This window comes from Bacillus rossius, chromosome 1 (genome assembly GCF_032445375.1).
Source record: "Bacillus rossius redtenbacheri isolate Brsri chromosome 1, Brsri_v3, whole genome shotgun sequence".
Lineage (NCBI taxonomy): Eukaryota > Metazoa > Arthropoda > Insecta > Phasmatodea > Bacillidae > Bacillus > Bacillus rossius.
This window is the reverse complement of record NC_086330.1, coordinates 346172401-346198164: the sequence shown is the minus strand read 5'-3', so window position 1 is coordinate 346198164 and position 25764 is coordinate 346172401. Positions and strand designations below refer to the sequence as shown.

General features: G+C 37.5%; 1 protein-coding gene across 1 annotated transcript in view; it reads right to left on the bottom strand.

Annotated features, from left to right (window-relative positions):
• LOC134528174 (hornerin-like) overlaps window positions 1-25764 on the bottom strand; it is a 295315-nt gene that overhangs the window by 175448 nt on the left and 94103 nt on the right. Inside the window, exon 3 of the mRNA XM_063361551.1 lies at window positions 18469-18598. Coding sequence (XP_063217621.1) covers window positions 18469-18598 — 130 coding nt within the window. The remainder of the gene's footprint in view (window positions 1-18468; window positions 18599-25764) is intronic.

Genomic DNA, 25764 nt, shown 5'->3' with positions numbered 1-25764 from the left:
AGGTTTCGTGTCCGAGTTGCGTATTATAAGTGAATTTTCAACGCGAGAACACATTAATTTAATCGTTATCGAGGTTAGATATTACACATCTCCGGCGAGTACAGAAAGATTCACTCACAATTTTTTTTGCACTCATGGGTTGGCGGTGCGGTAGTGAAGGATGTTCCACTCTCGGAAACATGCTCGTCGTAAAATCATGCGCCGGACGACGATTACATAAAGTGTCCCGGTGAAACTTCTTTACGACCTTTCGCTCGGCCGAGGCGCGGCAAATTGCAGGCGGGCGTCTGCTCCGGCCAAGAAACATCCCGACACAGAGAGGAACACACAGCGACAAACAAAACCTGGCCGAGCGGTTTCTGAAACACATCAGTGAGAATGCGCGCACGAGAAACCAGTCGACCGAAAGCCTCTTCGGGGCGTCCGCACAAGTAATCTCTGGGTCTTTTTATAAACTTCCACAGGTAAAAAAAAAAAAGAACATTTCCATAGAAAACAACCAATATCATTTTTTGCGCTATTGCCTAACACTCACTGCCAGAGAGACAACGTAGGTCTACAATGTTAGAAAATAAAGTAAATTTTACGGATTTTTCAACGAAGAATTTAACTCAAATACTTAAACGAAGCCTTCCTCGTAATAATTTCAAATTACTGAATCTTCATAAAAACTACGCCGTATTTCGACATTCGATGTTGTATGCTTCGTTCTAAAGAAAGGCGAACAAAAGAAAAGTTTTCTTATTGTAGACGTAACCAGTTTTTGAATGTTTTGCTAATATACCAAGCATATTCTATTGGATTCATGTATAAAGTAAATTAACTCAGTGTCCGTAAATTTACGGAGATAGAAGTAAATTTACGATGATACCTGGATGATTTGTAACCAGCTTTCTTCGTAAATTGAAGGTTAAAAGTTTTATCAGTGTACTTACGGATTCTTTCATATCTTGACAAAGCTTTTCGCACAGTAACGAAAATTCCTGAAACTATGCACAAAGCAATGTTTCTGACATTCCGCTCTAAGGCAGGCCGCACACCAAATGTTTCAAGTCAAGGACAAGACACGGAAGAGCTTGTCTTGATCCATGACTCAGACACGTGTCCAAACACCCGTGAAACACTGTGTAGTTTCATCCGTTGACGAGATGACTTCTTCGAGTCAAGATGATATTTTAACGTATATCTGGCGCGATCTAAATGACAATTAGAAAGGTTCACAACTCAACTTACCTTGTGCGCAACCTGGGGCATACGTCCCAACTCGCGATCTGTTGGAATATCCGATCAACTTTCATAGTTTCAATCGAATTATGTACTCCAGAGATATGGCGAGAACTAAGTCAGAACGTTTTACCGCTACTGAGGCAACAAGGTACACAAAAAAGCAATTGCCAATGCCTGCAATAGATTAATATTTACTTCTACGTCGCTCATGTCCTAGTGCTCAGATCCTACCGAACAGTCCGAACTGACAGTTTGGACTGGACTGAAGCCTTCCCCACACAAGATCAGTCTTGCAAATGCTGTTGCTGTTGGATGTATCGTTTCACCTTGAATATGGAAGCAACCAGTGGCGTAGCTAAGGTGACTGGCGCCCCTGGTCAGAACTGAAAATGGCGCCCCCTCTTGGATTAAAAGAGAGTGGGGGGAGGGTTCAGTAACGAGAAACAGTCGAGGCGCCCCCCCCCCCCCTCCAAACTCCGACGCCCCCGGTGGGGGCCATCCCTGCCACCCGCTTGCTACGCCACTGGAAGCAACTTAGGGCGCGGTTACACGGGAGTCTGAACTACTTAAGGTGAACTTGTTCAGCTGTTGAGTGCGGTTACACACAGTCTGAACATGTTTCGTTCGAGGCCATTTCCCATTTAACTTAAACAGGTTGGCAAAGTAGTTCAGATCGACATATCTTCTACATTAGCCTCTGATTGGCTGTTTAGAATATAAATAGTCTTTTGCAGAAATTCAAGATGGAAAGTGTTTCTGGCACAAGTTCGAGTAATATTTTACCGAATGCAACAAAAAAAATCAACAGATAATTATATATATATTTTTTAATTGATCCTGAACTTAATTTTCTTAAAACTGAGATAGGTACTCTCGCTCAAAAAATAATAAAAAATAAGTTAAAATATTTTACTGTGCATGTTGTTTGAATTCCCGATATGTAAAAAAATATTCAGCAATATGTAAACACATTCCATTTCTGCTGATAATGCTGTATAAACAAGTGAGAAAATCCCGCGTTTTCTGGATACAATTACAAAATAGAGATCAACAACACAGTCATTCGTTGATAGTAGACAATCGGTATTAGAGCTAAACACACTTTTCAGCAACTACAGTGTAACCGTACACTTTCGCGTTTGTAAACGTGTTTACTTAAACATGTTCACCTGAAGTAGTTCAGGGTCCCGTGTAACCGCGCCCTTAGATGTTGCGATTGCAGTTGCACTTTTAGTTCTAAAAAGAGGGGGAAAAAGGACAGCAACCAGAGTGAACAAACAAAGATGTCTGCCACGACACAAAGACAGGATGAGTCTTTGACAACCATTTAATTTCATTCATTATGGCCTAAAATATACTTCCAAATATTCCCTGATTTTTCCATGAATTATAAATTCCCTGACAATTACAAGAATTATCCTGTATTACCTACCTAATTTTCTTTACTTTTGTTATCAATACTAAACCGCCTGTGCTTTTTCTATTATTATAAAGAGAGAGTTAGAGTTTTTTTGTAATAAGCGAACTCGAACACTACTTGACCTTTTAAAAGTTTCATTCAATGTAATAAAGATTAATTATACCATATGGACATAAGATTATTTCAGTTTATTTATTTTTAATGAATGGTTCCATAAGATAGGTATGTCATTATTTGTAACCAAAAAAAAGTGAAAAACGACAACATTGACTGATTTCTGCAAGATTACACTGAGTAAAATGTTAAAGATATAACATGATAATAAAATTCTAACTATACAATAACGCAAACGATATTTTTATTGAAACTTTAAACTATTATGCAAAACAATTTCTGAGCATGCAGGTATTAAATTTTGTTCATCCTTAATTCATTAAAGCAGCGTATTTAATATCTCAGTAAATATTTACAATAAATATAATGAAACAAAATGTTTATTGGTTTAAATTTTAGCAGTGACATGGAACATTTAGTGCATTCATTAGGATACATCCAAAGAGTACAAACTAAACGTGTGATGATCATAGTCTACAGCTATTTTACGATTATAACAGATAAAATTATTGCTGGTACTTTTCTTTTTATATCAATAAAAGTAGTTCATGATAAATCTCTGATGAAAAGTTAAAAACGTAAAGGGTCATTTACGTAATTAAAATTAGCTACTAAAAGCAGTCTAATATAAATGAACAATATATATTTAAATATACAATGAACAACAAATGTGAGAACTGAATTTTAATTGCCTACCAGTGCTAGAGATAAAATAAAATAAATTTTTCGTAACAATTTGCAAGAGACTTCAACTCACGTGCGTGAACGATATAACTTCTACTTCGAAACTGATGTGAAATATAACAGTAGTGGCTAAAAATATGTGATTTTAATACCTTTGCTTTACATTATCAACTGCAATAATCAATTCTTTCCCGCTGCATTTTCTCCTCACATAAATTTGTAACCATACGTTAACATTTAGGGACATGTTCGAAACGGTGCCAAATTAGGGATTTAGGTTTTGTATGTTACGGAATGTAAATTCGTGCACTCATGAGCTGCACGTGAACTCAATAAATTCATATTCGAATCTCAGAACGATTTATGGCCTTAACTTTACCACGCAATTAATCGATTCTGAGAGTAAATTGGCAATTCCGAGCATGTAAGTTAGATATTTAAAGACAGAGACCGCAACACGCCTAAAACTAGTCGTTAGCACACTTTTAGATACATGAAAAAAATTAAAACACATTCTTCCTGGAGAGGTAATTTATTACGATTAATGATTCAATCATTTACGTACATCAAACATGTCACACAGAGCGAACAATAGCGCACCTAGCGGCCGAAATTTTCCGCGCTAAACTCGCTTGTAATGAATACCGTCCGCTTCACGAAAGTAACGGAATGCTGCGTAATACTTTCACGGAAATTATCAGTGCAGCCAACATGGCGGACGTGGCATGTTTTATCAGCGCTGGGCTACAATATTGTCATAAACGTTACACATACACAATTACGATAAAAATCACATACATTAATCAATAAAACTGGCATTACCTTACCAAGGTTTTTATAGCGATTTTCAGTATACAATTTATGTTACTGATATTATATTTTCAAATAAATATACTTTCCTGTTGAAAATAAAACGTTTACAAGCACGAAAGATACATAATTTAACTCATTCAAAGCTTTTGACTGTAATTAAATAGCACTAGTTAAACTGTTTGATACTAATACTGTAGTTCCGTTGTGCTTATCGGTAGGCGCAATTACAGAAATCCTTATTTGAAGAACCATTTCTTTTTACTGTGGTACGTATATATATAAGTGTATTGTGCAAATTAATTTTGTGTAGTAATATTGTATTATTTTATCACCCCCCCCCCCCTTTTTTTTACAGTCGATTGGATTAATAAATTGAAAGAAAAAAAGTTGCTGTAATGGTTGAGAAGAAAACTCACCAGACGGAGGCAACCTCCAAGAATCCAGTTTTCAGTTCACTTTCGCACTCAAAATGCAGTCCTGAGCTCGTTGGGCTTGGATCAGGGACGACACGGAGGAACAACAGCCTCGACGAGGTGCGAGCACAGAGAACCGAACACGCGGCCGCTGCGTCACGGCGACATGACGTCCGCGGCACACGACGGGAAACTCGAAACACGCTTCTGCCGCTGTGCCTCTGCTTCCCAAAGACATCCGCCCCACGCACTCGTAACCGCTCTCTGCTTCTTGCCAGCCTGTCAGCTTGCCTGGCAGCCTCGCGCGGGCTGGTCGCTGAGGAAGGGAGCGACTGGAGGGAGGGGAGAGAGACAGACGCGCTCGGCGGGCAGGGCTGCCAACCCCACAGATGCGACTGCCTCTTTCTCGACCCGTCCGCTCCGTTCCTCCTCATACCTGCTGGCGGTCTTCAGCATCGCCGCCGCCTAACCACGCGGGAAACCAATTTTTTGACGTGACAACGTCTAATAAATCGATGAACGCCGGCTGCACGCACGGAAAACTGTCCCGTACCGCACATTGTCCCGTTACGCTCATTGTACGATTGCACCGCATCTATCTCTCTTCCACTCGATTGGAAAAACCATATATTTGACTTTTTCGAGGCACATTAAACTTGAAACACTCCAATTCGTTTCCTACTTTTACTATCATCGTCCTATCCTTAACAGAATAACACAGATTGGAAGAAGTTAAATAGCAAACATGTATAAAAGTTATAGTTAAAATAATCTCTTCGTTAAAGTAATAAACATATTTGAATTAATGAGTGCAAATAAAAGTAAATTTATCAATTAAATTGTAGATTTCATTTCACTCCTTCTTTGTATCCATACAAAATAGTGATAATTCAATAAAAGTTATTCAATTTTATTCATAAAAGTATGCAATCATTTCATCAATGTGTGTTATGACGTCACGTTAAACTATCGTCCGTAAACCGACTTTACAGACTGTTTAATGCAGTGTTGAGTAGCCTACACTTTCTACCAACGCAAAGTGAATTACAGCTATGTTTGGAAACCCCTAGCTATAAAAACTTTTTTATTTCGAATATTAAAGACTATTAAAGTGAAAACATAACTTTTTATACATTTGAAATTTTAGACAGTTTAAATAATTCAGTGAACTTAATCATCACAACTTCGCAAACCAGTGGTCTGTTTTAAAGCTTATGTAACAACTGAGAATACAGCCAAGAGAAAAAATTTTAGGAAGATGTAATTGATGGTGACATATTTAAATATTTTTTCACCACAGTATTTTTGAACGCCAAGGACAAACTTTTGTAAAGTGTCCCGTTTGTGCCCTACATAAATTCAAATAATCCAATGCTATTAGCCCTTCCTTGTTCGTTCCACTTTGATCCTTCTGTGACTAACGATGAGACTGCAATCAGGGTCGCCGAGAGAAACTAAGGGCCCGGGGGCAAATAATTTTGTCGAGGCCCCTCCCCATTTCTCGATGTACAACTTTTCATGTGAGCAACATCTTACCTCGGTAACGAACAAATTCATGTGTTATCCTATTGCAAATACACTTATAATACTAAACTAGCATACGAAATTTAACGTAGGATTCTTTAAAAATAATGCTGAGCATGATAGATATATTCGCAAATTGTGTTTTCCACTACACTTCTGGACGCAAATGACACGCAGTTTCCACAATCGCCGCCAGAATTCGTTGCTGGAGCAGCTACGTCGATTATTGAATCATTCTATTTGCAGAGCGGTTACGATTAAAGCGAAAAATACTTGACAAAAAAAACAGTTTTGGACATAATTTTCGATAAGGAATTTGATTTTTAATAATGCTCATCTTGTTAAAATTCACTAAACAGTTAATACTTTGAAGTTTCCCTTTGGCTTTTTGGCCTTTGGTTCGCGCCATCCGCCACAGACGGCAGCACCGTGGTTACACATTTCCGTTCCACGCGACTTTCGTTCCATTCACGAAATCACTCCCACCGAGAGCTAAGGTGCTACACATCAAAAAATCAAAGACTGCAAAACGTACCGCGGTCATAACTGTAAATGCAGTCTGTGCGTATCGCATAACTTTTAAGGTTCCCAATGAATTCTAGGCGGGGTCAGGCGCCTTATTTTCCTCCACAATCTGAAACTTTCATCGCGGCCTACTAGCGCTGGGTGGCGTGGTCTGAGACTTGCGTCTATCTAGGCCACGCGCTCTCTAGTCGCTAATCGCGCTGCTTCCCAGCGCCGAGACTGTGGTCTGGCCAGTGGTTGGCCCATACGAGGGGTGGGGGAGAGGAGGGATACCGACCCCCTAATCCTAGAAAACAGGGCCAACTGCCGAGAGGGGGAATGTGAAATTTCGGGTCTAAACACGGGTGCTTTTGCGAAGCTGACGCTTTCTGCTGCGAACCGAGCGCATTTTGGACACACGTTGGCTTCCTTGTGCTAACGGTCCTGGGTTCGAGTACCGTGGAAAACACGAGCGAAAAAAAAAACAACTGTATCGTCTGAATTCAACCCAAAAAAGAAAACAACTGAATATTCATGTACGCACACGGTTAAACATTTTCACCTGAAATTTACGAATAATTCTAGATACAAATTATCCCGTGATATTCGTAAATCTATTGTTATCTTCGTAGATTTACGGGTATTAATTTATTTATATTTGAAAATGAATAAATAAGATTATTATTGGTGTACAAGCAAAACACTCTACAGTTGATTAAGACCACAAAAAAAAACACAATTATATCCTCTACGTGTGTGTTTGCCCTGTTTACATCGAAAAACAAAACTCGGAAGTCGAAATACGGTAATTTTTTTCTACGGATACTGAGTTATCTGAAATTAAGAGGAACTAATTCGTTTATTTCAGGTGTATTCTTCGTTGAAAAGTCCGTAAATTTACTGTTATTTCTAACGGTACAGATAATTCAGCGTCCGACTAGGTGTCGGTGAATAATAACAAAATACTAATAACACTATAGCTGCAAAACTATTTTTCCCTGTCCATTTGCTTCTCTGACCCCTTCCTGCTGTTACACTATACCAGGGATTGGCAGACCGCGGCTCATTAGCCGCATGCGGCTCTTCATAGGCTTTTGCGGCTACAACTCACTGCGCTGCAAAACATGCCTAAAATAGAGCATATCATATTTGGTAAGTGGAATAGTCTTCCTGAAACCTATGACACAGCATAAAACAAGCATTTGCTATTCTAAAAATCTTTGACTGCCTATTTATGTGAACAAACATTCTCTTCAATGAATCAAATTAAAAAAAAAAATCCCTTTCGGTACAGCCTACAGGCGTAGGTAGATTTCGAATTACTTTGGAAATATTTTGGAAACTTCTATAAACTTCTGGAACATTTAAATAACTTAATGTACATAACATATTCATGTTCTCCAATATTACAAAATGATCAATTCAATATTTGCTCATTTTCCGTGCAGCGAAAATATAACGATAATTTTTAACTCTATGTATCCAGCATTGAATAATTTAGAACGCAGTTGAATAGCTTAGAATGAATTTCATATTATATTCTAAATAAGGTAATTATTATTTTTTTACCTTCCTCCACTATTTTTTTCCCCTTACACTAATAATTTGGTCGTATAAAAAGTTGCATTGCACCAAGGTTTAATATAATATTACGTTGGTTAAAAATATTTTCAAACAATTTTATACCAAGAAAAATTTGATTTTTTTTTTTTTTTTTTCAAATTTCAACCCATGTTTTAACGATAGTAATTCGTTTAATCAAAAATTGTTTTAGCCAAAGTTTTAGATAAAGTTTAGTATTCATACAGTAAATTAAAACGGATATGGTAGTATATTTATTAAAGAAAAGTAATATTCATTTTTTACAATCAAACCTTGTAATTTCCACCGCTTGCAATGACGTCTGTGTAAACAAATATTTATTTTAACAGTAGGTTTAATCCAATTTTAGACAAGTAAAAGAATAATAAGAATGAATTCGATAGTGTACCGGGTAGAGAACTTTTATTTATGTATTTCGTCATTTCAACCCCAAGTATTTTAAAACCCTTTCAATAATTATATGTATTATCAAAAAATATTTCAGACAAAATTATTAGATAACAATTTTAAGATTTACAAACAATTTGAACGGATTTTATAATGTGCCTACTAAGGAAGTTATTTTTCTTTTAATTTTACCCTTGATTATTTCTACCCCTTGCAGCAATTGTTCGTTTAATCCAAAATTGTTTCAGACAAAAGTTTTAGATAAAAATTATAAGATTTACAAATATCCGAACGAATTCGATGCATTTCCTACGAAGGAGATACGAATTTTTGTTTTATAACCGTTGTTTATTCTACCCCTTGCAATAGTGGTTGGTCGTAAAAAAAAGATTTCTGACGAAAGTTTTAGTTAATAATTTAAGGTTTTACAATAAAACAACGGACTTAACAGTATACGTGGTATGTCAATTATGATTTTTTTTAATTATACCCCTTTATTTTTTCAAACCCCTGCAACAATGTTTCAGACAAAAATTTTAGGTAAAAATTATAAGATTTCGAAACGGATTTTATAGTTTACCTACTAAGGGAGTTATGATTTTTTTTTAAATTCTACCCCTGATTATTTCTACCCTTTGCAGTAATGGTTCGTCTAATCAAAAATTGTTTTAGATAAAATTTGAACGAATGCGATGTTGTGCCTACAAAGGGAGTTATGATTTTTTTGTCCTCCAACCCTTGTTTATTCAACTCCTTGCAGTTAGGGTTGGTCGTATCAGAAACGTATTCAGACAAAATATTTTGGTACTACTCATACGAGTTATAATACGATCAAACGGATGTGATATTTTCCATATTATGGGAGTTACAGCGGCTTTTCTGTTTTTAAAAAACCTTCCCCCATTTCTACTCTTTTGGTCGGATACTGCCCATTAAATAATTCGACCGAGATTTTCCACTACTAGATTTTATGTAACAGTAGGAAAGTTATTTAAGAAAAATTACGACAGTAATCGTGTCTTAAAAATTGTGAATATATATATATATATATATATATATATATATATATATACACACACACCTTTGAATTGACGATTGTTTTGACGAAATACTATATAAAAATTTACCGAAAATCGCACCATGATAACGGCTACAATAGGTAGTACTTCTTTGAAAACTACCTAAAATTAATTAAGAATTAAATTAATCGACGACATCTTAAGATCATGCCTAAAATTGAAAATAAGTTTTTTTGCCAGACATAGCTAAGCTTTTGAAAGCTATGCAAGGTCACCGTTCCAACTAAATAATACATTTTTACATAGCCTAAGTGCTTTTTTATTTTAATAATTAATTTAAATTATTAAGGTTTTCTTGTTTTACCAGAAGAGCCTGCCATATGTTTTACATTTACGTGTTTTTATTCCTAATTAGCCTTTATTTGTAAGATTTTGCGTTGAAAATTGTGAATAAAATATTTTGATTTTATCTATATTTTTAATCGTCTTAAGATTCCAAGTAGATACAGAGAAAATACATGTTGAGGCTCTCTAAAAAAATAGGATAAACAGTTTATTTAATATTTGACTCATCTCACTCGAAAGTCTACCGACCTCTGCACTATACGGAACTGCGTGCTAGAGTAGGACGCTAATTTGATTTCAGTTGGGTAGAATTATTCATGAACTTACAGCCAGTCTGATGAATATTGAGCACGCGTATAAAAAAAGGAGTAAGAGAGAGACGTGCCTCCCGTAACACGTATAAACTTATCGAAGTCCCCCTCTTTGTGGTCTTTTTCGAAACATTCACACAGTTATTTATTATTGTCAACGGATTTCGCACGAAATCAATCAGAGTTATTGTTTGTACTACTAGGAATGAATGCACATGGTTGAACTCGTATGGATCAGAAGTTATCGGGAGACATTTTTTTTCATCTTACTTTTTGATGTGTAACATCTTAGCTCTCGGATACAACATTCGGTAGGAGTGAAACGGAAATGTGTAAACATGGTCCTAACATCTGTGGGAAAGACAAAGTTCACAAAGACACAGGAAAACTTTTAAAGTGTTAACTGCTTAATGGATTTTAACAATGTTGCCAGTATTTTAATAAAATTCCTTGTTTAAAATCAGGTACAAAGCCGATGTTTAGTTTTTTTTTCCCCAGTCTTTTACGATTTTATCAGAGCAGTTTTGCTATATAGTTTAAAATTTCGATCTGCTTATCAAATGATTCAATAGTCGACGTAGCTGCTGCAGCAGCGAATTCTAGCGGTGGGTGTGAAAACTACGTGTGATTCGCGTCCACAAATTTAGTTGAAAAATACAATTTGCGTATATATTTATCAAGCTCGGCATTATTTTAAAGAATTCTACGTTAAATTTCGTGTCAGAGATTCGTAATATAAGTGTATTTGCAACATGATAACACAAGCATTTGCTCGGTACTGATGTTAGAAGTTTCAAAACTCTGGCAAGTATTAAAAGACTCTCTCAAAGAGTTTTTTTCTTCATCTCAATACAAATGTCTGAAAATAAATTTAAATATTAACTAAGGTATATTTATTATTAAAATAAAAATTAATATGCAATTTAAATCTTGAAATACACTTCTTAGTAAAAGCGTGGTGGATTAGTGTTTGGCCAGTGGACTCGTATTCCAGAGGGCCTGGGTTCGAGACCCGCTTCGTACGTCGATGGTTTTTCGACTACTTCCAAGCAAATACTGGAATGGTTCCGATACCTACCGTCAGTTTCCCTGAACTTTGATGTCAAGTGGGCCCATCTTTAATGACATTACTGTTGACGAGCCGTTCACCCAAATAAAATTAATATACGAATTTGATTTCAAAGACTTAAGTAACATTTATGCAAAAAAATATCTAGAGCGAGTTTTTCAGTACTCGCAGGAGTTTTGTAACATCTAATCTCGGTAACAAGCCAGTATATGTATTATCATGTTTAAAATACACATATAATACGAAACTCAGACACGAAATTAAACACATTATTCTTGAAAATAATTCCGAGCGTGAGAAATATATGAAAATTGTGTCTTCAAATACATTTCTTAACGCATATCACACATAGTTTCCACACCCACCTCTATAATTCGCTACCGGAGCAGCTACGTAAACTATTGAATCATTTGATTAGCAGACCGAAATTTTAAACCATATAATGAAACGGCTCCGATAAAAGCGATAAAGACTTGAAACAATACTAAGCCCCTGATTTGGAGATGATTTTCTACAAGGAGCTTTATTAAAAACTTCCCCTCTTGTTAAAACTAAAAATCTTGTTAAAATACGCCAGTTAATACTATAAATTTTCCCTTTGTCTTTATGAACTTTGGTTTGCGCCATCCACCACGGATGGCAGCACCGTGGTTACACATTTCCGTTCCCTGCGACTTCCGTTCCATTCACGAAATTACCCCCACCAAATGCCGTGCACCGAGATCTAAGATGTTAAACATAAAATAAAAAAAAACAGACGTGATATTCTTCAATTGTTTTCAAATACGTTGTAATTTATTCCGACCGCAAAGTTGCACGAGCGAGCAGCGAACTTGGGGGGTGGGGGGGGGATTCCGGGGAAATATCTGAGGTCGGTGGGGCTTCACTGTGATGAAAATACGAATGATTTCTGCAGTAAAAAAAACCGGCCGACGGCGTCGTAGATATAAACGGAAGCGATGTGGGGCAAACACGAGGTAAAACATGATGTTGGGAAGACAGCTATTTCCTGTGCAGATGCCTAGTCAACCCGCACGGCACGACTGTCCGACGGGTTGTCAACAAGTCACTGCTAGGGCGAGTTTCCCGCCTGGTCTGGTTCTGCCAGGTCAGTGGCCGCTGTGGACCGCCGAGGAAATGACTGCACGACAGCACAACAACAACAAAAAAAAAAAAGACTGCAAATACCAGTAAAATTTCCATTTGTAAATAAAACTTTTAAAATTTGTTATGTGATTATATTCATTTATTGCTGAGCTGATTGTACGCATATTACTAGCGCGTATCAATATGTAACGGACATAATGCAAACACGTAAAAAGCCCAATTTAAATTCATTTAAACTGCGTGTTTATGTTGTGTGTTTTGAGTAAGGATAGGTGTTTATTAATTATAGATCAGTCTTCAGAATATAATCAGGAAGAGGGTTTTTGTATTTATATTTTGTTTAGTATTTATAAATAGGTACTCATTCTGTTTACAGAGTCCTGCAAGCCGTATCCTGTTAAGCGATACTTCGCAACGGACGTTCACGGCTACCTAAAGTGCCAAGTTTGCATTTGTGTCATCTGTAAATCTTGTTCTAATAAAAAAGTGTATTACACCGAACTGTTTAAGTTTGATCGCAAGTAAACCTAACCCATTTCTCCTTTGACATCTCTTGAAGAGCTGCTACAGGAGAGATAACATAACTTTGGAACAGAAATGAAAATATTACCCATTTATTACTTTTCCACATAACTTCCGTACACGTTGAGGCATGTGTCCCAACGATGGATCAGTTTGGAAACCCCGGTCTCCTAGAACTCTGTCAGCTCGAGAAGAACCACATTCGGGCGGCCCGTTTGAGCTCGTCTTCAGACTCTCACTTCTCACCGCCGAGGAACTGCTTCACGGGAGGAACTTCTTCAGATGGAAGTCGGAGGGTGGTCGTTGCTCCTCCACAGTCGACGATGTAATCACTGACGCCATTTTACCGGTGACTGGCGACCGCTGTCGGTACGTGGAATCACGAGATCGTCAGTCAGTAGCGCCCTCTAGTTCCCTTTTTTAGGAAGTAATTTCATTTTACTAATAATTATCCTGCTTAAAATTTGACACGTGCGTTACTTATTGATACGCCCTCGTACATCACTACTTCCACGATCACTCCGTTAATTCACTGTGTAGCAAAGAAGACTTGAAGCATGTATATATCTGCTTCACGTTGGTGATTGGACTGCAGTGTTTTTTGACAAGCCCGTAACGACTCTGGGCCAGTTATAAGCAAGGAGCAGTGTAACCCGCTTAATATTGTGAACTTGTTATCAACCAATGAGCATTCTAAAGAGGCTTGATTATATATGTTGTATGTATGCATATAATTTGAGTCAAGCCTTGTGAAGTGAATCTGTGAAATAATCGTCGCTTTATCTACATTACAAACGGAGTGGAGTAAAAGCAGGGGAAAATGGAGAGGTTTGTTTGTAGATTAAGACAAAGAGACCATACAATGTACAAAATGTTCAGGTAAATTTTAAGGTGTTGGAACTGGCGTACGCTGTTTGAAAGGTTAACTATCCTTGTTATAGATTATTACTCTTCGCTGATAAATCGTTTTGTAGCTACCTGATTTTCAGAAAAGTGAACAATATAACACGTAGATATGGCCAGCCCACACGTGGTGACAAATAGGAAAAAAATCAGATATTACAATAACAAATTTCCAACTTTCAACTACGATCTATTTTTTTAATAATTATCTTGAGATTACTTAACCCGTTTAATAAGTAAAGCAATATTTTACTCAATACTGTTGAATATTTTGTGTGAACTTATACAGATAATATTTAACATGCTGTGTACATATAAAAATATGAATTAATGAATTTAAATTCAACAGCATATCAAGTAGGAAGAAATGATTCCAAAATTCAAACAAAGGCGTCAAAAATGTTTAACTATAAAATGAATCATCTTGTTAAAATCTGATTTGACAAAACTAACATTTCTACGAATGCTAGTCAAATACTTTAACATAATCATAATATTTTTATAAAAATATTTTATGCTTTAATGAAGCGAATAAGGTTTTCCAAATAAGTTTTAATCAATACTTGCCGTAAACTCACGAAAAAATAAAAAATGAAAAGTGAATCAGTTGCCAAAACACTCGATTTTATTTTTGAAATTTTTGCTGCGATTTAGAGACATACCGAGCTTGATAAGATTGAAGACAGAATGCGTTTTTATTATTCACTAATTTTTTTTTTAAAATCTAGTAGATCCAATGCATTTTTAAAATTAAAATGCACGTGATAAAATACTGGTCGTAGTTAGCATGACAATGTAGCGCCCATCACAAAGCGATAGTGCTCTCTGAAAATTTCTCTTCTTCAAAGGCATTCACTTAGCTCGAACAGAAAACAGAGCGTGGAAACCACGCATCAGAAAGTTGGTAACACTTTCTGACGCTCGCTTACAACGCATCATTATCGAGAAGTTCCATGCTATACTAATTTTACATCAAACCATTCTTTATAGCCGTTGCGAGACAATTGAAGGAAAATATGTCGATAAGCTGCACAGAAAAAAAAAGACATTTCTGTACTTTTACAAAAGATTCCTTTGTAAACAAGTTGCCAAGAAATAGGTTGTAATACTGCAAGGAAGATATTGTATTTTTGCACAACGCATGGCTATTGTTTTTTTGCACACACGAAATAAGTTTTTCGTGACAATACGAAGAATATCTTTCGAAAATTGGCGCATGATTTTATATTTTAATTGATTTTTCATTCAAGCATAATTTCTAAACCATGGAAAAGATAATCGAATGTTCAATAATTTTACTTTTTTGTTTAATTATGTTTATTAATAAGCGCAGTTGATACTGGAAGCCTATTCAGGGAACGGTTTACAAATAACTTCAACTATTGGAGGTACTGGAATCACACAATACACAAACCTCAGGTAATAGTCCGAACCCAATATTACTGCGAACACTATTTTGTAGTAATACAGTTGTTTTCATGTAAATGTACAGATTTTTCAAATATCTCTAATCTTACATGAATATTACTGTTCCATTTACAAAAAAAAACTTACTATGTACACAAAGCAATGAGTGATAATAAATTAACCCAAGGAATTTTTGTATTATTAAAAACTTACTACTCTGAAAGACAGTAGATATTTGCTTAAATATACAAATGAAAGTTATTAAGACACAAAATGATATGATACATCTTAAATTAGTAGCAAGTTCTTTTCAAGAATATTAATAGATGACAGTATCATCCAGTTTTATTGTATTAATTTAATATTGACTACGTAGCATTCACACGCATGAAACATTCAATTTTAAAATGGCGGTGGTGCTCGAGATGGTACAATGGAAGAGCAGAATGCTCTAATGCGGTTGGCATAGCAACCAAAATGATTTTATGCATCTGGAATAGAGAGAGGTACTGATAACTATCGGTGGAAAACATGATCAGAGATAAAAATAGTTTTGAAGTGATTATCACCGTAATTAATTTTAATTATATTTTTTGACTTATTAAATGGCTTAATTATTCAATATATTTATATATTTAGAATATTTATTCTAAAGAAGAAACCACTGTAATCTAAAACGCACAATATTTATTGTGTGACTTTACAAGGAAATTTTATGGCCACAAGTTTGCTATAATATTCCATGATAAAAAAAAGACATTTCTCATCGTGCAGATTTTCAGGCAATTGTTGTTCAAAACCAATACATTTACAAACATTAACAATCAGTCTTCAGTGAGAAAAGAAATAAATGGCAAAATATATATTTCGCGAACATTATTTTCGAGAGGCCCAGCTAACCGAGTGTGCTCAAGGCTATGGATACGTCCATCTACTCCCAGTTCTTGACGGAGAGGTGAACATAACAGGTGAGCAGGTGAACAGGTGAACAGGTGAACAGAGCCTAGCTTGGATTCTCAGCCATAGCTGCGACGTGCACTATTAAAATTTTTCACTTTAAACTCACGAAGAACGCAGGTTAGAAATAATCCAAGGGTCTTCATAATTTAGTCATAATTTTCGTAAATTTACGGGTAAAAATTTTCCTTGATACGAATATGAACCTACAAGAATAATTTTGGTAAATAAGTAAAAATTAAATAATAATAAGGTTTAAACTCCATGCAAGAAGCACATTTCTTCAAGTGTGCCTTGTTGCCCTGCTATAACGAAAAATAAATAAATAAATAAATAAAATTAAAAAAAAATCGGAATTTTAAATACGGCGTAGTTTCTACGAATACATATATCAAGTTATATATAATTACTAAGTACTAATCGTTAATTTCAGGTAAATTCTTCGTTGGAAAGTCCGTAATTTATTGCTAAAACCTAACAGTGTGGCCAGGGTAGACTAAGCGGTGGGTGGTGATTGCTTTCCGCAGATCGGGGGTGAAGGGACAACGCAACACACAGTCCTGAACAAGGGAAGTAAATTTCCCACGAGTGCAATAAGGGAGAAATAGTATTTTTCAGTTTTAAAAATATTAGTCCATTTTTTTACCCCTTTCGCCTGATTTTTCCCATTAGCGAATTCGACCTAGATTTTTTTTACCACATTAGATTTTTTTTACCACACTGGAAGTAATTTATGCAAAAGTGAGATACACGCACATATGTTACGGAATTAATTCATGGGGGTGCCACCAGAGATGGAAATTAAAAAGAAAAAGTCACAAATTTGATACAACGTTCGATATATATCCTGTATGTTTGTTTAGAATGATGAGAGTTGTTTGTAGCTAAAGAATTAGAAGAAAAATACATTTATGGAAAACAATCTTTCTGCGTTGTGTGTTAAGTTTATTAATTATCACAATATCCGGCAAAACAATACTACAAGCAAATAAAGATTTGAAAAGTCACAGCATTGTAACGACTGCAATACGTAGTCTTTCTTCGATATCTACCTCAAACCCCCAACCCATTCGAAAATCGAAACCTGATACATTTGACTCACCACCAAGAAAACTCTTGCCACTAAACCAACAAGTTTTACACGCAGTGATTTTTGAAGTGAAGTTTCTTTGGAGCCGGTGGAGTAAATCGAGGTGGCGACGAAAGTGTAACGCTCAGCGGGCAACGTCAAGTGCAGCGATAAGGAGTGGAGAGTTCGATGGAATATTTGCATTAAAGAACATTTGATATTTCTGTTCTTGCATACTTGAACTCTTTTACACTTGCACACCTTATTATAACTAATTCACTACTAATGCACGCGGCGGCTATGCAACCATGTGGCGTTTTTAACTTTTAACTAGGAATGGGCAAATAAAATTCTCAAATACCATGAAATCCTTAACAATCGATGAACTTGATATTTCTGGAAAAGGATTCAATGAAAAGTATCAGAGGAAATAAAGTAAACTAAAAATAAATAAACACTGATAACCTCTGAAGATTACTAATTCCATTTTTTCTTAATGCCTATCCTGTTATCATTCCCCAAAATATTGTACTTTTAACATGTATTACATACAACAAGTTACAATATGTACTGATTCTAGAAACATAGATTGTGAAACAAACATTTAAAAAAAGAGTTGAACGTTTCAACACCGTAGTTAATATTTTTAATTTATAGTACAATATTTTATATTTGACCCTTGAGACCTAGATTCGAAATTGAGGGGTATATACGAGGGGGAACCACACATAACTTAGAAACACAAAACTCAGAACAGTTCATACCTTAGAAACCTCGAAAGAAAAAAAACCACGTAACTTATAACTGTCATAAGTTAGAACGATCATACTTAGAAACACGTAACTTAGAAACACACAGGCATAACTTAGAAGATTCTATCTTGTGTATTTATAAGTTATGTGTTTCTAAGTTGCGTGATTCTAAGTTGTGACAGCACCCCTATTCGAGGTATGTACTCTTCGGGATTCGAATTCGAGAAAATTGTGATTCGACCCATCACTACTTCTGACGGTCGGCAGCAGAAGGGTCTGGGCGCGCTGCAGTTCGGAACACACGTGTTCTGGAACGTACCTTGCAGCAGCCTGGCGTGGACGGGGGTGAGGGGCGGACCTCTGGGGGGCAGGGGGGGCGCCTGGTCACCCCCGGCCACCCCGCGCGGCTGCTGCTGCTGCGATCTGTCGTCCGCCTGCCGAAGGCTATTCTGCAACACATCAACACCAAGCACTGCAATGGGGGCAACGTGGGGAAACTGGTAAGCGATACGCTAAGTACGTGATGTCATGGAACCTGGCGGCGTGGATTGCACCTAAGATTTTGTACAATGTGTGTTTAAAGCGCGTGGGACTAGATACAGTAGTGGCACCTGGTGGAGTGGTGTGGAAAATTGCTGAAAAACAATGCAGTAAAGTGTCTCGCGCTTCGCAAGAGTTTCCCATATTGCCACAGTGCGATATTTATTATTAACACGCGACTCAACAATACTACAAACACCGGCTAGCTCGATCCGGAAGCCTATGATTCACCAATCATTTCGTATACGTCCAAAAACTTGCAATAACGGGATATTTTTTTTTAAAAAAGTTAAATAAACGCGTGGATTAAAAACGCGACATGTAGTCATCAAGTGAAGTTACAAAAACCATTAAAAACGAGAAAACATATTTATTTGTAAGTTGTAGCAGGTTTCTTTGCTACGCGACAGGTGCCTGTCACCTCCGAGGCGAGCTGCTTGCAAGCACAGCACGGCCTTGCGCATGGCGGCGCAGGCGCTACTGCGCAGGCGCGCTACGGCGCAGGCGCTACTGCGCAGGCGAACGGTAAAACGATTGGTTACACAAGAAGTTAAAAATAAAAAAAAAAACCGAAGTTCGGCGAAGGCGAGTATTTAGGGGTGTACACGAAAGGATTCGTTAAGCCCACCCCACACGATGCCCATTTTCTGCTATAAATTCTGTTATACCCATGGGTATAAAAATTTTCATAAAAATTTGTATAGCAGAAGCGCAGAAAGATTTCTTAACTCCATACACACGATACCTAGAATGCTAACAGAAAACCAGCCAACGCAGTTGCCGACCAAAGCAAACATATCAGGGGAGGATAAACCTGTCGTAGTCAACTTATCAAAATACTGAAAAAAAAGTGAAAGTTACACCTGTTTGTGTTAAAAATTATGTAACTTGCGGAAATATTATTTGATATTTTATCTTATATTTTTCATTTGCAAATAAATAACAAAATCTGTTTAGTATTTAAAAACAAATTAAGAGCAATTTTGGAATTACAAATATATTTTTAAGTTGTAGGGTAATTTCAAAATCTAAAAATATATAAATTTAAATGATACAAGGGACATTGGGTTTACTAAATGTAGTTTATGTACGGTTTAAATTCTAATATTAATTTAATTATACAGTTAATCAAGCTAATTTCATTGTAATAGTAAAAAAAATGCTACCGATTCATATATGTTATATATAAGATTTATTGATTACTTATATATTTAACTACATAATTAGAGGAATTGTAACTAATATTTTTTGTAACCCAGTGAGACAAATAAACACGCACATACCGCGTAATAAATTTAAATCTTAGGTGAAGAAAAACATTTTGCATGTGTCGCTATGAAGTATCAGTTTATTCATTATTAATTTATGGACACTCGTTTCTTAATAAACGTTGGCGTTTTAATTATAAAATTAACTTTTGGTTTAAATTATTTGTGAACATGTGATTTTACTTTACTTTTTTAAAAGTAAAAATAAATCTAGGTACGTAGTACTATGAATAAAATCAATGGACTGAGACACCTAAATGTAGTTAATAATATTATATCATAAATTAATTATAATAAATTATATTTGCAGAAAGCACAGTATGTACAATTTAATTATCTGTTATTTAAAAAAAACCAAAAAAAATTGGACTGATGAGGATTCGAACCACACTCAAAAATCACCCTTCTTCCGTTACCATCGTGCCCTTCGCCACTACGCTACCGCAACTTCTACGAATGTGATAGGAGATATTGGTAATATAGAATGCAACGTATTTTCATAACGTGTTTTAAAATTTCCGATTACTTCTTTCTGTGGCAATTTCAGCTTAACAAATATATCATAGTAGTTTTACTATTATAAAGTTTCATTTGGCATACCATTACATTTGTTACGTCCCTTAATGTTGACAATACAGACTATATACGGGGTTATATTGCAACACGTGGGTCCGCCATCTTGACGGCTCCAGCTCGTGGGTATAGCAGAAAAATAGAACACGTTCTATTACGGTTTTGGCTAAGACTTCTGTTATGAAAACTTTTATACCCAGAGCCAGACCCCTTGGAAGGGTGCTGAAATGTTACCCACACGGGAGCAGGCGCGCTAGCATAAAAATTACATGAAAACTGCTAAGGAAATGGGTGTCGTGTGGGGCAGGCTTAAGGGCTACTCTGGTTCGCGCATCGCACGCCTCTTCGCCTCTACGCGCCACGCACACAACCGGCGTGTAGTCTTCGCCGTCGGTAACACGCCTCTGCGGGACTTGTAGCGGCGACCTTATCAATTTATGATGAAATATTAAAGATAAAGGCTCCCTGCGCGTCCCTGTACCACTTACAACACTGTTTTCAGAATTGTTCACACCTAAAAAGTCCGTGAAAACACCCGTTTTACATTCCTCACAGTAAAAAAAAAAAAAAAAAAACATGTTACAGACGAAACCTTGAATTATACGTGTACACGCAAGTGCAATGACTCTTAAGGCCCTTGCGTACTTGGATACACATGCGGTGAGCAGAGCCACAGGAGAAAAAAAAATCGCGATTTGTAAACTGCTCAGGATATCCAAGTGATGTCTTTTTTTAAGAATACGCTGAGGGCGGATGAGTAGTTCTGTTCCCGTATTTAATTTTTAAGCCGCATTTTCAGAAGAATGAAAACGCGTGTTTACACACACACACACACACACACACATACACACACACACATACATATATATATATATATAGGCTTGAAACTCCTGGTACAGATTGCAGTACAACTTTATCTTCATTTTTACGCCGTGATGTAACGGTTGCCCCACGCAGTTGCGACACCGCGCCGGAAGCACCAGCGAACGGTCCCGTGCCCCACCAGCACTGATACGCCCCTGGATGGGCGGGGGCCGCTCGTAAATGCTATTCAGTAACGAGATTGTTTTTCAACGAATAACAGGCGGCCATCTTGACCAGCGCCGTCGCTACGGCACTAGAGGACCTCGGGGTCAGACCGCCGGGCCCGAGTGGCAGCTTTGCTGTGCCGTGACTTTAAAAAAAAGTAACAGAAACACTCACGTAAAATTACAAATATTTGTACATATTTGTACAGTTACGTGAAAACAACTGTTTCACTACGAAATAGCGTTCCAGTGACACTGGGTTCGGGTTCTATCCCGGGCATCCATGCTTTGTGCTATCCCAGTACCTCCAATGGTTAAAATTTATTTGTAAACCGTTCCCTTGAATATTCGATTATCTTTTTTCCCCTCGTGATTTAAAAATATTATGCTTGTTTGAAAAAAAACTTTTATAATACAAAATTATGCAGAAATTTTCGTAATAAATACTCGGTGTTATCTCGAAAAAAACGTATTGTTACGAACGTGACATTGGCCGGGACACGTGCAGGTGCAGAGCTGGCTGGCGACTGCCGCAACATGATATGCGCCGCGCGCCTGGAAGATTACAAGGATTCTCGTTTTCCCCCCTCCTTCCCACCACTCCCCGCGCGGCGCCCTGCCTTTGACACGTAACTGACACCGGACAGCTACGGAGTTACGCGAGCCGCCGACACGTGTTTCGAGAGATTTCTGCCGTCGGGTCGGCGCGGAATGACGCGACTGGCCCCGGCCGCGTTCGCGAGTTCTGGAAATTGCAGCTGATATATAAAACGAGGACGGCGGCCTCGAGAGAGAGAGAGAGAGAGAGAGAGAAAGAGAGAGAGAGAGAGAGTTCAGGCGGGAGCCTTCCCGCGACGGAGTTTCCGGGGCGATAGTGCTGCGGGTGCGGCAGAGTGGCGAAGTCCTTGGACGAAGGTTCCAGGGCAGGGAGTGAGTGAGTTCAGTGGAGTCGGGAGTTTTCCCGCGGCGGAGTTTCCGGGCAATAGTGTCGCGGGCGTGGCGGAGTCCCGAGCGAAGTTCCGAGCGAGGCGTCGGGCGGATCCTCGGCGAAGGCAAGTGCGTCGGCGGCGGCGGAGTGCGGCGACGGAGTCCCGCGGCGGAGATCCACGAGGGGTGCTGCGACAAGAGTTGCGCCCGAGGTGTGGCCCAGCGAGGTGTGCGGTGCGTGAAAACAAGTGACTGGGGAAGAGACATTTCTTTAAGTGCAATTGATTATTTGGAAATGTTATTAGATTAATTGTAAGCAGGGGCGTACCGGGGGGGGGAGGTTAGGGGTTCTAACCCCCCCCCCTTAGCACCAATTATTTTCTCTTATCTGAAAGCAGGTTAGCTAAAAGCCTGGGTGTCTTACTGCTATCACCGGCCACTGCACTGGAGGGGAAGAGTAAGCGAGCCCTACCGATTCTCCTTCCCTTCCCCTACCCCTGTCGCGAGCAGAAGCTATAAGGTTGTGACGCCGTGACGGGTCCCAAACTTTCAAATATCTTACACCTACTGTATTTAACCAGCGCGGTAACTATAAGCAGGTGTTGACTGGGCTTCCAAAAGTGTAAGGATCGCTGTGTGTGTATAGAATTTTGACAACAACATGGTGTCATGTAACTCTTCAAGCTAAAGCTAATTTTTTCCAGGAATAGATCAGTTCTGCCGAAACCCAACCCTTTTTATTTCTTTTTTTTTTTTTGTATTGTCGAGCTTCGAGCGTGATTTGTGATTTTGAGTGGACGTAAACAATGCACTTGGATTGATAAAAATATCTTTAATTAATTTCTTACTTCATCACTCAAACAATTTTTTTATTAAAAAATTAATAGGTAATATTTTTACCATTTCAATATTTAAAGTTAAGTACAGAAAACTGCTAAAATAGCACTATTTTACACCTTAAAATAAAAAAAAAATTCCGGGGGTGGACCCCCCCCCCCACTCCCCAGTTTTAATAGGGGGGGGGGGTGCCTGCTTTTTAACCCCTCCCATACACAAATCCTGGCTAAGCCACTGATTGTAAGTGACATAAGTAGTGACCATCAATAAAACTGTGTAGTGTAATAAAATCTTTAATTGGGCTATCCTTTACGAACCCGCGGTAAATCGCAACAGTACTTCACATATGAAAATAACCACAGTGATATGTTGTGCAACGTTACAGTATCTTTCTTGGAGTATTACAGACTATTTCTTGGCAAATGGTTTCCAAAGGAATTTTTCGAAATAGAACAGAAAATTATTTTTCCTGTGTAGGTCCCCAGCCAAAAAGCAGTGTAGTTCATCGTGGTGACCGAAAACAATTCGCGAGTTTATTTCACTATAGGCTAGAATCCAAAAACACTATTACCTTTGTACCACAGTTCATCCGAGAGACTCTGTGCCAATGTTAAACCCACAATAACAACAACAAAAATTTGTCTCGAATCACAAGCATCCCGTTTTAGACAGTTCTTCAGAGTCACTAGCCAATTAGCAGGTATCGTTTGCTCAAGTACGCAGAGGAGTGTGGAGTCTATCCTAAACGTCATGGAAACAACTAATTTTCCCAGTTCCTATTTACGATGAATATTATATATCATCCAGCTATTTTTCATCGTACCACAAAAATTTTAATATCAGCATCCATAAATCAAAATATAAATATATTCGGTTTTCTTCGAGATATTATATATGGTATTAGGTCTGTCACTAAAATAATGATAAAGTTTTACTAATAACCAGGATCTTTCAATACTAGATATAGTGTTGGCACCTTAAACAAGCTCCCACCCTCTCCCCCACCATTAAGAACGCACTCAGAGAAAACGTTTTATTCGACAGAAAGAAATAATTTTTGTGTATGGCGAAACATATGTCTTGTTGGCTTTAACCAAATTTTACGAGTGGAAAAACGGATTTCATGCACAACTACAAAATAAAAAAATAAATAAAAACATTTAAGTTGGCAAAATTCCTTTGTTGGGTCAACCAAATCTTCCCTACTACAAATTATTTGTTTGAATCAACTTTGTATGTATATTTTCTCCCCATGTGCAAACAAATGCACCACAGTCTGTGCTTCCAAGTACCAAATGTTAATATATATATATATATATATATATATATATATATATATATATATATATATAACGTCTCGATGTTCCCAGACTTTCGGCTCATCCTGTTTCCACGAAGAACTTTCCGTCACTCAACTCTGTAGCGAGACCAGGGGCACATCGTCGGTGAAAAATGTAACTGGTTGCTCGAGATCTCATCCGGGAAGACGTCACATTATCCTAATTTATGGCGCCGGCGAGAGAAGCGAAGCCGCGAAGCCCGCGTGGGTAATTAGCCTGCTGCTTATTCGCGGTGGTTCGGAGCGGGGCGACACGTAAACACGATTACGATCGGCCCAGAGTTCACTGCGTCATGTGATATTCATAGTGAGCGCCGGCTACGCGCCAACGGGTCCGAGGCACGCTCCGGGTCCTGACCACGTGGTGGGAGAAGAAGAGAAAAAAAAAACGAACTGACAAAGTACAAAAAAATTAAATTAAATTAAGATCGAGGAGGATAAATCATGCTGCCAACCTAGGGATCCTTGTTGAATAAATTATCGCAAAATTTACGTTTAATGCGGTCAATGTATCTTAACACAGAATACTGTGTTAAGCAGGATAAAGCTTGAAATTTTTTTTTTTAATTTCCGAGGCAACGTGATGTTTTTACACGGGTTCTTGTGGAATACATACATAACAGTAAACTGTGTGATAGAAGTGGCTACAAATTACACAGCCACATGAAATTTTGGACGCATATTTTATAACCGACTGAAAGATTGATCGAAAAATTCTGATTTTGACCAGCGTTTAGTAAAAGCTGTTCATTATACATGAAATCGTTGTAACAACTAAAAATCAGAAAACTAGACTGTGAATCAGTTTTTGTGAAGCGGTTTAAACTTTTTTTCTTGTTGAGTAAAGTTCCACTGGTTTTGCTGAGATTACGCAGTTTAATGATTAGCGTGCACGGATGAAGATTGTGCACACGTATTTTTTTAGATACAGCTAGAGAAATAAATAGGTACAATTTAAATTCTAAATGGTTGAAACCTGTCCGAATCAGTTCTATAAATTTAAGAACGTCCCTCTAGAATGATTGAATTAATACAGATTTTTTAAATGACTATCGTTTTTATTTTATTAATTTTACTGTCTTTTTTTAAGTGGCGAAGTTAAG